At 44.6% G+C, this 13606-nt stretch overlaps 1 protein-coding gene across 1 annotated transcript in view; it reads left to right on the top strand.

Moving 5' to 3' along the window:
- SLC4A8 (solute carrier family 4 member 8) overlaps nt 1-13606 on the top strand; it is a 49516-nt gene that overhangs the window by 21091 nt on the left and 14819 nt on the right. The window contains exons 15-18 of the mRNA XM_045868237.3: nt 3256-3369; nt 6952-7113; nt 8036-8287; nt 11505-11573. Coding sequence (XP_045724193.1) covers nt 3256-3369; nt 6952-7113; nt 8036-8287; nt 11505-11573 — 597 coding nt within the window. The remainder of the gene's footprint in view (nt 1-3255; nt 3370-6951; nt 7114-8035; nt 8288-11504; nt 11574-13606) is intronic.

Here is a 13606-nt window from a genome sequence, read left to right as displayed (position 1 = left end):
TTACAAGTTACTTTTGCGTTAGAATTCTAATGTAACGGAGTTGATTCTCAGCCTCCACACTGCCTGCTGGGTGGAGTGGCAGGTGGCAAGCTCCACATATCCCGGTAAGCCACACTATGGCATTCTTTTCTTCCAGTGTCTGGCAACCTTTCATCAATGTGTGGTGTGGGATGAGGCATTAATACTTAAAAATTTTGTTTAAAAGTGCCAGGTGATGGGTGCCTTGCTGGCTCATTCAGTAGAGCATGCGACTCTTTTTTTTGTTTTTTAACTAGGTTCCACGCCCAGCGTGGAGCCCAACTGAGGGCTTGAACTCACAGCCCTGAGATCAAGACCCGAGCTAAGATCAAGAGTCAGATAGCTAACCAACTCTAGCCACATTAGGGGTAGAGATTACTTAAAAAAAAAAAGGTCAGGTGGTTTAAGGTGGTTCTCTAAAAGCTATTAACTCTCATGTCCAGAATGCTGTTAAGTTTCATTTCCAGAATGCTGGGACATGTAGCATACAATAGCTAGAGCTTGCTCCTAGATATAGTAAATTAGTATGATCACTTTGGATGCATAGGGGACCCCAAAGTCTCTTCCCAGGGATGGCTCTTGTGGCAGCTTGTGAAATCACCAGTCACCTCGACAGCAGCAGCCAAAATGCTCCTGAGTTGGTTTGCATGACTGTTTGAAGCCTCAGCGATCTTTCCTGATGCACATGGCACCGTCTGATTGTGACCAGTTTCAGCAGGGCAGAATTAGAGGCTGGGTGTAGAGTGGCTAAAAGGGGCCACTTTTACTTTGAAAGGGAGTTCAAATAAGGAGAAATGGTGGTTTTTCTGTAACTGAGGGTGCATTTGCAGAGCAGGAAGTCTGAACGGGTGGGGAGCTCAGTTGCTTAGATATTTACGGTACACACATGCATGACTAAAACACATTCTTAGATTTCAGTGAGACTACATGGTAGTTAAGGGAAACATATATCAAATAAGTTCTGGGTCATTGTTTCTGGTCTGGACAAATAGTTAATAAGTGGCGGTTCTCTACTAGCTATTTGCCCAGGCCTGGGTTAAGTGCTAGGAGGGATATGAAAGAAGTTTTTTTTTTAATTTTTATTTTATTTTATTTTTTTAAAGATTTTATTTATTTGTTTGACAGAGAGAGACACAGTGAGAGAGGGAACACAAGCAGAGGGAGAGGGAGAAGCAGGCTTCCCGCTGAGCAGAGAGCCCAACGCAGGGCTTGATCCCAGGAGCCTGGGATCATGACCTGAGCTGAAGGCAGACACTTAACAACTGAGCCACTCAGGCGCCCCTAAAAGAAGTTTGTTTTTTTTTTTAAAGATTTTATTTATTCATTTGAGAGAAAAAGCGAGCACAGGAGTGGGGGAAAGGGCAGAGGGAGAAGCAGACTCCCCGCTGAGCAGGCAGCCTGATGTGGGGCTCTATCCCAGGACCCTGGGATCATGACCTGAGCCAAAGGCAGACACTTAACCGACTGAGCCATCCAGGCGCCCCAAAGGAAGTTTAGAATATGGTTTCTGCCATCATCTAGGAAGGGGAAACATATGAAACATACAGGTCCATATGCGTAGAGCAGTAGAGAATTGGGTGTCAGGGCCATAGGAGTTCAGAGGGGAGAGGGCCACTGGACCCCAGGCTGGTCAGATGAGCCCAAAATGGCTCATGATGGTGGGGGCAGGTACAGGTGCAGAGAATTTGTGTAACATTCAGAAGAAAACTAATAAAACCAGGTTCAGGGAGCTGGAAACCTCAGGTTTCAAAGGAAAGCAAAGTCAGGTTAAGATATATTTTGGCTTAGATATATTTTGTTCAATCTCTGTTGGAAGTTCAGATTAAGTTAGGCACTGGGCATTTTAGAGGCATTGTATTTTATTAAAGCTACACTAAGGGCGCCTGGGTGGCTCAGATGGTTAAGCGTCTGCCTTTGGCTCAAGTCATGATCCCAGGGTCCTGGGATCGAGTCCCGCATCGGGCTCTCTGCTCCTTGGGAGCCTGCTTCTCCCTCTGCCTCTCTCTCTCTCTGTCTCTCATGAATAAATAAATAAAATCTTTAAAAAAAAAAAAAGCTACACTAAACTATAAAGCCCTCTGGGGCACAAAACGGTGAGAAGTGCTATAGAGAAAATGAAGCAGGAAAGGAGTAGAGGAGGTGCTGGAGTGGAGGGTGGTGTCATCGGAGATGACCTCAAGGAGAAGGTGATATATGCGTGAACATAAAGAGGGTGAGGGAGCTACCTGAGACATTACCTGGAGAAAAAGCATTCCAGGTCTCTGAGCAAGCACAGAGACCCTGAGGTGGGAGTGAGTCTGGAACGTGTAAGAAACAAGACAGTGGTCTGTGTGACTGGAGCAGAGTGAGCAAGCGGAGAAGCCCTAGAAGCTGGGCTCAGGGAGGTGATGACTACATTGTGCGGGCCTCAGAGGCCAAGGCCTTTTGGGTGTTCATCTCAGTGAAATGAGGCACCATTTCAGGGTTTTCATGGAGGAGTGACCTTATCCAACTTCTGTTTTCAGTGATCAGTCTGGCAGCTTTCAAGAAGGGCAGAGCAAGGTTTTTATTTTTTTATTTTTTTAAAATTTATTTGAGAGAGAGAGCATGAGAAGCAGACTCCCCATTGAGTGGGGAGCCTGATGCGGGGCTCAATCCTGGGACTCCGGGGTTGTGACCTGAGCCAAAGGCAGCCGCTTAACTGACTGAGCCACCCAGGCTCCCCAAGGGCAGAGTAAGGTTAAGGGTCTGCTGTACTTACCGGGACAAGAGCTGATGGTGAACTTGATCTGGATAGGTGGTGACAGGTACTCAGATCCGGGATGGATTCTGAAGGTGGAGCCAACAGGACTCACGTGCAGGTAGATGAGGTGTTGGACATGAGGGAGAAGAGGAGTCGATGCTGCCGCCAAGGTTCTTGGCTGGCACAAATGGACCTTGACTGGTCCCAGAAAATCTTATTCCAAGTTCTCAGAACTATTGCCTACACCTGGGCATGAGTGCTCCGAACAGAACTCTTCACAGTCAGGGTGGTGACATGAGAGTTTGTTGGATAGATCCTTCTCCCCCATCATATCCACCCTTTTGGGGTATTAACTTGGACATATTAACATATTCCTGTTGTTGAAATATGCTTACGTTAATTCAATTATAAAATGAAAACATGCTTCTAAGGACTTTTAAAACTTTTATAATACTAAATTATTTTCTACTGAATTTAACCTAATAAAACACTTTTCCAATCCTTTCTCATGCCAGGTACGCTCCATGGTGAGTGACTTTGCTGTCTTCCTCACTATCTTCACAATGGTGATCATTGACTTTTTGATTGGAGTCCCATCACCAAAACTTCAAGTTCCCAGTGTGTTCAAGGTAAACAACTTTCAGGGCACATGGTGCTCTCACATGGTTTCCTAGAATCTGCTCCCAAGTTAATCTCAAAGGCCTTACCATACCCGAATCCTGTGTTCTGCAGTGCCCTCCATCTGAACTTTGCTCCTCATTCCTTACCTTTTAGAAGAGCAAACTCTTCAGGCTTGGCTGAATTCAAGCCCGAAAAGTCCGAGAACAGAACCCTAAAGTGGTTTAATGAATGAAAAGTTATGATTTAAAACAATGGAATGCACATGTTTACTTAAATACATACCACATTTGGTAGAAATGTGGGGTCCCTGGAACAAATATGGTTAACAGCTCTTTCATGGAGCATCAACTCTCTGAGGGCACTGGAAGGGATGAAGAAGCTGGATTAGGACTTGGCCCCTGTCCTCAAGGATCTTGCCGTGTGAAGAGGTGAGTGGGCCAGGGGGCCTCACCCACAGTGTAGCATTCCTGCCAGAGTAACCAGGACAGCTCTTCAGCCCTATTTCATTGTTTCTTTGTGTAACTCTCTATAATCTGTAATATATTGCTGAAAATATATTTACCCCAAAGATACAAATGTAGTGATCTGAAGGGGCACATGCACCCCAATGTTTATAGCAGCAATGTCCACAATAGCCAAACTATGGAAAGAGCCTAGATGTCCATCAACAGATGAATGGATAAAGAAGATGTGGTATATGTATACAATGGAATATTATGCAGCCATCAAAAAAATGAAATCTTGCCATTTGCAACGACGTGGTAGAACTAGAGGGTATTATGCTAAGTGAAATAAGTCAGAGAAAGAGAAGTATCATATGATCTCACTGATATGAGGAATTTGAGAAACAAGACAGAGGATCATAAGGGAAAGCAGGGAAAAATGAAACAAGACAAAACCTGAGAGGGAGACAAACCATAAGAGACTCTTAATCTCAGGAAACGAACTGAGGGTTGTTGGAGTGGAGGGGAGAGGAAGGGATGGGGTGGCTGGGTGATGGACATTAGGGAGGGTAGGTACTATGGTGAGCACTTTGAATTGTGTAAGACTGATGAATCACAGACCTGTACCCCTGAAACAAATAATACATTATATGTTAATAAAAAAAATAAAAAAATTTTTTTGCCCAAAATGTATACAAAAAAGTCAAACAAATGATCATATGGGGGACTCTAGATCTATTTCATTTGAGGGGCACTGAGTAACACAGAGGATAGGAAGCTGAGCTTGGTTCCACAGGCCCCACAAGAGCAGAGGGGAGGGAAAGCCTGGGTGTCCTCAGTGCCCTGAGAAGAATCCGACAATGAGAAGGCAGGAGAGTCTGGGGAGGAGAAGGAAGATGGGAATAAAGGCAGTCCTTGGCTTATAAACATCCCTGTACCGTGCGTCTTTGTCTTCCCTTTCTTTTTCTCTCCCTCCCTGAAATAGGCCTGGTTAAAAATATCTTTTTCCATATTGCCTGAAAAATTTTAATTTTATTTTGTTAAATGCACTGCAATGCCATCAGTTAGAAATTTGTGGATTAAAAAACACCCTCTTTAAAAATATAATTCCTCCGAGAATATGTCATTCTCACCTTTGAATGAGTGTAGTCAGCTTTCTCTCTAATACCTAGCTGAGGTCACCCCTCCAGGAGGAATGGATTTGGTGTAAAAATAAGTAATTTGATAACATTAAGTAGTCCTTGGAAAGGTTCCCTGATGGGTAGGCTTAAGATAGTCAGAAGGTACTGAATTTCTGGGACATCTGGGAAGAAGGCCTCTGGGAGGTGGGAGAGAGATAAGAAGGGAAAATGGGAGAATGTCAAGGAAAATGTTGCTCATTGGCAGGCCTTGCTTTCAGGAAGCAGAGAAGAAATTTTCTTCCTTCTTTCCTTCCCTATTATGTCACATGGCCCCTGGTGATTAAGACCCAATCCAAAGGCCAGTACTATTACTGGTGTGTTAATGTCAGTCAGAGGTTTGTTTTTTTTTTTAAGATTTTAAAAAATTTATTCATTTGAGAGAGAGAGTGCGAGGGAGTGAGAGCACGAGCAGGGGGTGGTGGTCAGAGGGGAGAGGGAGAAACAGACTCCCTGCTAAGCAGGGAGCTTGATCTCAGGACCCCGGGACCGTGACCTGAGCTGAAGGCAGACGCTTGATCAACTGAGCCACCCAGGCGCCCCATGTAGGTCAGAGTTTAGTAAATTCTTGTGTTGACCTGAGAATTTAACTATCACTTAAAACATTGTTACTAAGGAGACATGGATTCTATAAACTTTCAGAACTTAACCCATTCATAATTTGGGATTTATTGGCATTATTGATCAGTCTTTGAATCCTAGAGTTGTGACCAATAGGGACCCAACTACTTTGGATATAACAGTCTTTGCTTTGTTCATTGAGTTTGGGTTAATTCTGGGACATTTTGTATCCCTGGCCTTTTATCTTCCATTACTACTTGCCAAACAAGGGGAGCGTTTCTTCCCCAGAGTACCCTGGAAGGGGTTTGAGGATCTAGGAGAGTTTAGGTATGTCATTAACACTCAAACAAGATTTATGAACAGTAGTGGTCTTACAGGGGTATTGGAGAGGGTCCTAGACCTAACAAGCCCCCAAGTTCAGTAGTCTTGAGCTCTTTTCTCAAGTCTCTAGTACCTGGGCTCCTGTTTCACATGCCTTCATCCCTGGACCAATACAATCTAAGCCCATGAGATTCCAAGCAACTGGCTCTACTCTGCCTTTTTTTGTGCTGTAGACATACATTATATGGCTTCTGGAGGGGAGCAGTCCAAAATCTGGAGGAGAATAGTCAAAATTATTTATATTTGCCTCAGTTATAATTGTATTAAAATTCTTTTTTGACAACGGATTTTGTTATTTTACTTGGACTAACGTTCAGATAAATTTCTTTCTCTGTATGTGGGTTTGGAGAGTAGGGGAAGAAGTAAAGGATTAATGAATATTTCACAGGAAGTTGATAATCAAGAATTGACTCAAAGGGAATTTGGAACAAGGTCATAGATTTCTTAAGGAGTTGCTCTATTTCATGACTTTTTTTTTAAAAGATTTTATTTACTTGAGAGAGAAAGCCAGTGAGAAAGAGAACACGAGCAGGGGGAGCGTCAGGCAGAGGGAGAGGGAGAAGCAGACTCCCTGCTGAGTAGGGAGCCCAAAGTGGGGCTCGATCTGAGGACCCCGGGACCATGACCTGAACTGAAGGCAGATGCTTAACCGACTGAGCCACCCAGGCACCTCACGTGACTTTTTCTTTTCTTTCTTTTTTTTTTTTTTAAAGATTTTATTTATTTATTTGACAGAGAGATAGCGAGAGCAGGAACACAAGCAGGGGGAGTGGGAGAGGGAGAAGCAGGCTTCCCGCCGAGCAGGGAGCCCGATGTGGGACTCGATCCCAGGACCCTGGGATCACGACCTGAGCCGAAGGCAGACGCTCAACGACCGAGCCACCCAGGCGCCCGTGACTTTTTCTTTTTTAAAGGATTCTCACTTAAGAATAAAACTAATGTGGATATTGTGATTCAGTTTGATCCATTTTGCCCTAATGACTATAGTTAAAATACAAAAATAAAACTTTGTTTTTTTCCCCTGTAGCCAACAAGGGATGATCGAGGGTGGATTATTAGTCCCATTGGCCCCAATCCCTGGTGGACTGTGATAGCTGCAGTTATCCCGGCTCTTCTCTGCACTATCTTAATATTCATGGACCAGCAGATCACAGCTGTCATCATTAACAGGAAGGAGCACAAGCTCAAGGTAACAAAAGTTCTGACCTAGAAGGACAAATGGCAGCCTGTTACTGTGTTTTGTTTTGTTTTGTTTTGTTTTGTTTTTAGGGTAAGCCCTTTAGACCAGGGACGATAGAACCTGGATAAAAACAGTCATGGAAGGAGCTCATAAAGGGTTTTCAGGGGTTTCCAATCCCTCCATTAATGACAAAGATTGGTTTGGAGATGAAACCAGAGTAGAGCATGATGGAATGATGTGAAGGGAGCTTGGACTCCGTTACTGTCCTTGCAAACCTGTGGGGAAGGTGGGTGGGCAAAATTCCTTGTGGTCCCTACACAGGCTTATCTTTCTGAGGTTCAGTTCAGGGCTTGGGCCACTGTTTCCGAGAGTCAGATATTCTCCCATTGGTGTCCATTACTGGGGTTTCCAGACTGAACCTTGAGCGCAGGGATTCTAAGGAGATAGGGTTGATTCCAGCACATTTATTAGTGAGAGGCTTCATGCCTTCATCTCTGTTCTTTCCTTATATAGAGTAGGCAAATCCATTTTGTCAAGGATCTGGGAGTGTTTGTAAGAAGCCATTTATCTCCAACTCCTGTATTGTCTACCATCTAGACACTAGGATGATCAAGATGTGGCTTGGCCTCTGGTTACTCTGCCAAGAAAAGATGAATCTTTGAATGTATGAGACTCTGGGTGAGATCCTGGGGCACTTGAATAAAAAATGGATATGGCATGTATAGGATAGGCTAAGGTTTTGTGTTTTTTTGTTTTCCTTCTCTGTTCCCTCCAAACCAGGAGGGGCTGGAAGACTCATCTGGGATCCCTGGACCCCTTCTTCCTTACCCATATACCCCTTCCTGCTTTGGGCCTGAGACTCTTAGCTCACTGTTCTGTGCCCCACTACAGCCAGCCCACGGGTGGTGACGGAGACTCTGTTTCCCCACAGAAAGGTTGTGGTTACCACCTGGACCTGCTGATGGTGGCCATCATGCTGGGTGTCTGCTCCATCATGGGCCTGCCCTGGTTTGTGGCTGCAACTGTCCTGTCCATCACACACGTGAACAGCCTCAAACTAGAATCTGAGTGCTCTGCTCCTGGAGAACAACCCAAGTTCTTGGGCATCCGAGAACAGAGAGTGACAGGCCTTATGATCTTTGTGCTGATGGGCTGCTCAGTCTTCATGACGGCCATATTAAAGGTAACCATTCATTCACACGTTAGATAAATATTTATACCTGATTTGTGTCAGGAATTCCGTTAGGTACTGGGAATGCAGTGATACACCAAAGAGATACACATACAAATACCTGCCCTGAAAGAGCTTACTCAAGCACAGCAAGACAGACAAGATGTAGTTAAGGAAGTTAGTTAAGAAAACAAACATGAGGGGCGCCTGGCTGGCTCAGTCAGTGGAGCATATGACTCTTGATCTCGGGGTTGTGGTTTCGAACCCCATGTTGGGTGTAGGGATTACTCAAAAATAAAATCTTAAAAAAAAAAAGAGGGACGCCTGGGTGGCTTAGTTGGTTAAGCTTCTGACTCTTGATTTCAGCTTGGGATCTTGGATTCAGGCCCCATGTTGGGCTCCACTCTGGGCATGGAGCCTACTTAAAAAAAAAAAAAAATGAAAAAAGAGGAGAGGGGAGGGAAGGGTAAAAAAAAAAAGAAAGGAAACAAACATGATAATTATAGAATATGAAAATGATAAAAGGAAATATATAGTGTTCTATGGTGCCTTAGAGAATTAAGGAGTGCTGTTTTAGTTAGTGTGGTCAGAGAAGTCTTCTACAGAGATGGTGTTTAAGATGAGATGGAGCAGCCATGCCACGGATGGAGGGAGCCAGCATGGGGAAAGGGAGAATAGCAATCTAGTCAGGCCCTGAGATGGGAAAGAGTGATATGTGTTCTAAGAAGTATGAGGGCCATGTGGCTCAAGGGTATTGAGTCAAGGCAAGAGCATAGTGAAATGAGAGTGAAGAGCATGTAGGGGCAGATCATGCAGGGCCTTGTTGACTCTGGTAAAGTTAACCTTTGAAGGGTTAACTTTCAGGCAAGGGACATGATGCATTTAATATTTTTATTTTTACTTATTTTTTTAAAGATTATTTGAGAGAGAGAGAGAACAAGCAGTGGGGAGGGGCAGAGGGATTATTTGAGAGAGAGAGAGAGAGGCAGACTCCCTGCTAAGCAGGAAGCCTGACGCGGGACTTGATCCCAGGACCTAGAGACCATGACATGACCTGAGCCAAAGGCAGACGCTCAACTGACCTAGCCACCCAGGTGCCCCTCCATTTAGTATTTTTTAAAAGATCACTCTTGCCAATGTCTAGAGAAAAGTTTTTAGGGTTGGGAAAAATAGAAGCAGTGTTGCTAGTGAGGCTATTATAAGTGGGAGATGCTGGTGACTTGAGTAGGGAAGGGATGGAGAAAAGGCATGACTTCTGTATATCTTGGAGGCAGACCCAAAGTCTTGCTGATTGACTGGATGTGGAATGGAGAGTGGAAAATGGAAAAATCAAAATGCCTGCTAGGTTTCTGATTTGACCATCTGGGTGGAGAGTACTGACATTTAAGATGGAAAAGACTGCTTGAAGGAGGAAGTGATTTTGTGAGAGGTGGTGGGGCTATGGTCAGATTTTGGGTGAGATATTCAGGAGGCAACTGTGTGAAGAAGCTAGAGGAAGGTTCTGGATTAAAAATATAAATGTGGGAGTCAACAGCACTTAATGGTACAGCCATGGGAGTAGATAAGATCACTCAGGGAGAAGGGTAGATATAAAAGAGAAGTAGGCCCAGAGGCAAGAGCAGAGTCTAAGGAGCTCCAATATTTAGAAGTTGGGTAGAGGAGGAGATAGCAACAGAGACCCAGAAGGAGCTGCCAGAGAGGTAGGAGGGAAACCAGGAGGGTGTGGTATCAGGGAAGCCAAGTGAGGGGAATGTTTCCAGAAAGAGGGATTGGTTAGAATCTGTCTAGAAAGATAAAGACTAAACCAAGCTATTGGATTTGGCAACATGGGGGCCTAACGTGACTCGACAAGAACAGATTCAGTGGAATGATAGGGCTGAAGTTGAATTACAGGGAAGTGAAGAGCAAATAGGTGAGAAGTAAAGAGATCGTGGGCAGACAGCTCTTCCAAGAGATTTTTCTGAAATGGAACAGAAAATGGGCAGTGACTGGTGTGAGACATGGGGTTAAAAGAGGATTTTGGGAAAGATGGAAGATACCTTGAATGTGAGAAAAAAATATTTAGTTTTGTAGGTGTAAGTTTTGCATCTGGGAAAAATGGGGTGAAAAGGAAAGCTCTATGGCTGCATCGCCAAGCCCCATTACTTGGCTCCCTTGCCTCCTTTCTCCTTCTTTTGGTGAATCTTCAACCACCCCAGCTTGCACTGTGAGTGCTATTTAAGGGTGACAGTTGAGAGAAATGGTAAAGGATTTGGAACCATCTTCCTGGCCCCTTACTTTCCACCCAATCCACCTCTCCTCATGCCCCCTCCCCCCCTTCTACTCTCTGTCCCCAGCCTGGTCCCCACTCCTACCTCTGGTCTAGCTGCCATTTGGAGGAACCCAAAGGTTGCTGCTCGTCCAGGAAGGTAACCACAAAGGCATGGCCAGTGGGCATCACTGGGCCTTCCTAGAACTGGCTCAGAAGTCTTCTTTCAGGAAGTCATTCAGTACTACAAGCAAGGTTAGCACCAAACTGAGATGTCTACTCACTCTGCAGTTGAAACAGCATAAAATCCAATGGGGATTTTCTAGTTCTGAGAGGAATTATGTTTGGGATTGTTCTTTAGCTTCAGAATAAAAGCAAGTCAAGTTTAGTCTTTAGCTATAAGACTTCCCTTGCCTTCATTCCACAGGCCTCATTTCCCTACCTCATCGAGTTGCCCTGAAGATTACCAATGAGATGTGATAGGTGTGTATGTATATTCAAGGGCAGTTAATGATGTTGGTATTTCTACCCAAATCATTCCCTCTCTGATACCTCCCCATTCCTTTCCCTTAGGCTCTTGTTAGCAGAAAGGAAACTTCTTAGTCCATGTTAAAACACGCCAAATCCCTGAGATGATTGATTATGTAATTAGTTTTAAAAGGTATCAGTTCTGTAAAAGGGGGATGTGTGTGTGTGTGTCCACCCATGCCCACGGAGGAGGAAGAGCAGGGGTAAAATGTGAGGCCTACGATTTAACCAGGGCCGGATTACTCTTATGTGTAATCATTTCATTTCAGAACAAAATGATTTTTTTTTCATCATTGTCAGCTTCTGATTTTGCTTCTCCTTCTAAATCGTGCAAAGGTAGCAGAAACTAATGCAATGTTTATCAGTGGTTTGGGGACTTTGTTTCCTTCTTGGAGATTTAGAAGTTTATGATACCTAATTTAATTTCTGGTCTTTTTGCCCTTTTGTCTTCAGTTTATCCCAATGCCAGTACTCTATGGAGTTTTCCTCTACATGGGAGTTTCCTCACTACAAGGAATTCAGGTATTGCATGGTTCAGCTAGGGCAACGGCTTTGCACCGCGAGCTCATCCATCCTGACCGGGGAGGGAGGGCTCTCCCAGGGACACACAAACCCGTTCCTGAGAACCCCTTTCCTAGGTTTGCGGGTTAAAGCTGTTTGAGACGTTTCTTTGGGCATTGGGCAAGTCATTTGGACAGTCAAGCTGGCATGAGGGTACAGAGACTTTCAGGATGGCCTGGCTTGATGTCATTCATGGTGCCAGTCATTCATTAGCTATGTAACAGACAGATATTAGGCTTCCACGCACGGATCGCGCTAGTTGTCGGGCCAAGGCTGCAGTGTGAGCGAGGGAGACGGGACCGGTAGTAGTGGGGGCCGCTCCAGGTAAGCGGGTACTACTTCCTGTCACGCTCTGCCTTTGCCCATCTGTCAACTCATTCCTCTGAGTCATTTGAACATAGAAAGTCAGGAGCTGGCCACAGATAACGTGGGCACCCCAGATAATTCGATAACTTAGTTTCTTCTATTGGTGGCTGGTTCCTCTTTGTTTTTATGGAATGTCCAACGGTCATTCTTACCCACTGAGTTTTAATGTGACCTTGGGCAGGTTATTGAATCCCTCTGGGTCTCTGTTTTCCTTTTTATTCATTTTTAATTTTATTTATTTATTTATAGAGATTTTATTTCTTTATCTGAGAGAGAGAGGGAGTGAGAGAGAGAGAGAGAGCACAAATGTAGGGGAGCGGCAGAGGGAGAGGGAGAAGCAGACTTCCTGCTGAGCAGGAATCCTGACATGGGGCTCCATTCTAGGACCCTGGGTTCATGACCTGAGCAGAAGGCAGACGCCTAACTGACTGAGCCACGCAGGCGCCCCTGTTTTCCTTTTTATGATATAAGGATGATCATATGTTCTTTTTTTTTTTTTAAAGATTTTATTTATTTATTTGAGAGAGAGAGAGAGAGAAAGAGCACAAGAGGGGGGAGCGGGAGAGGGAGAAGCAGACTCCCTGCTGAGCAGGGAGCCTGATGCGGGACTCGATCCCGGGACTCCAGGATCATGACCCGAGCCGAAGGCAGTCGCTTAACCAACTGAGCCACCCAGGCGCCCCAGGATGATCATATGTTCTATATCCAGAATGTTATGAAGGTTTTTTTTTAATCTTTTTATTATAAATAATCAATGAAAACCTTCAAACCCCTCAAAGAACAAGTAAGAGATTTGGTTTTGATAAGCAGAAAGATGGAACTGGCTTGTTTTATTTTCAACACTCCCTGAGAAAGATCTCTCAGGAGCCAGTGTGGGATAGAAGAAAGAAATTTGAACCTAGAATTAGAAAAGATGGATTTAGGGACACCTGGCTGGCTCAGTATATAGAGCATGTGCCTCTTGTTCTCAGAGTTGTGAATTCAACCCCTGTGCTGGGTATAGAGATTACTTAAAAAAAAACCTTAAAAAAAAAAAAAGAAAATAGGAGCACCTCAGTGGCTCAGTTGGTCAAGTGTCTGCTTTCGGCTCAGGTCATGATCCTGGGGTCCTGGGATCGAGCCCCATGTCAGACTCCCTGCTCAGCGGGGAGCCTGCTTCTCCTCTCCCTCTACCTGTTGCTCCCCTCTGCTCGTGCTCGCTCTCTCTGTCTCTGTTTTTCTCTCTCTCAAACAAATAAAATCTTAAAAAAAGAGATGGATTTAAATTTTGACTCTGTCACATACCAACCTCAGCCAAATTACCTATACTCTTTGAGACTCAGTTTCCATTTTTTTAAGAGTTTTTTTTTTTATTATTTATTTAAGAGACAAAGAGATAGCAAGAGAGAGCATGAGCAGGGGGAGGGGCAGAGGGAGAAGCAGACTCCCCACTGAGCAAGGAGCCCGATGTGGGCTCGATCCCAGGACCCTGGGATCATGACCTGGGCTGAAGGCAGATGCTGAACCGACTGAGCCACCCAGGCGCCCTCAGTTTCCATTTTTGTCCAGTGGTAGGTAACCTTTCAAAGCAGGTGATGTAAGAGACATGAATGGGCCTCACAAGGCTTCTGACTCAAAGAAACCTCCTG

Source organism: Mirounga angustirostris, unplaced genomic scaffold (assembly GCF_029215605.1).
Source record: "Mirounga angustirostris isolate CCGP_5_RB_7025 unplaced genomic scaffold, mMirAng1.0.hap1 SCAF_5, whole genome shotgun sequence".
NCBI lineage: Eukaryota > Metazoa > Chordata > Mammalia > Carnivora > Phocidae > Mirounga > Mirounga angustirostris.
This window is presented reverse-complemented; position numbering and strand designations above follow the sequence as displayed.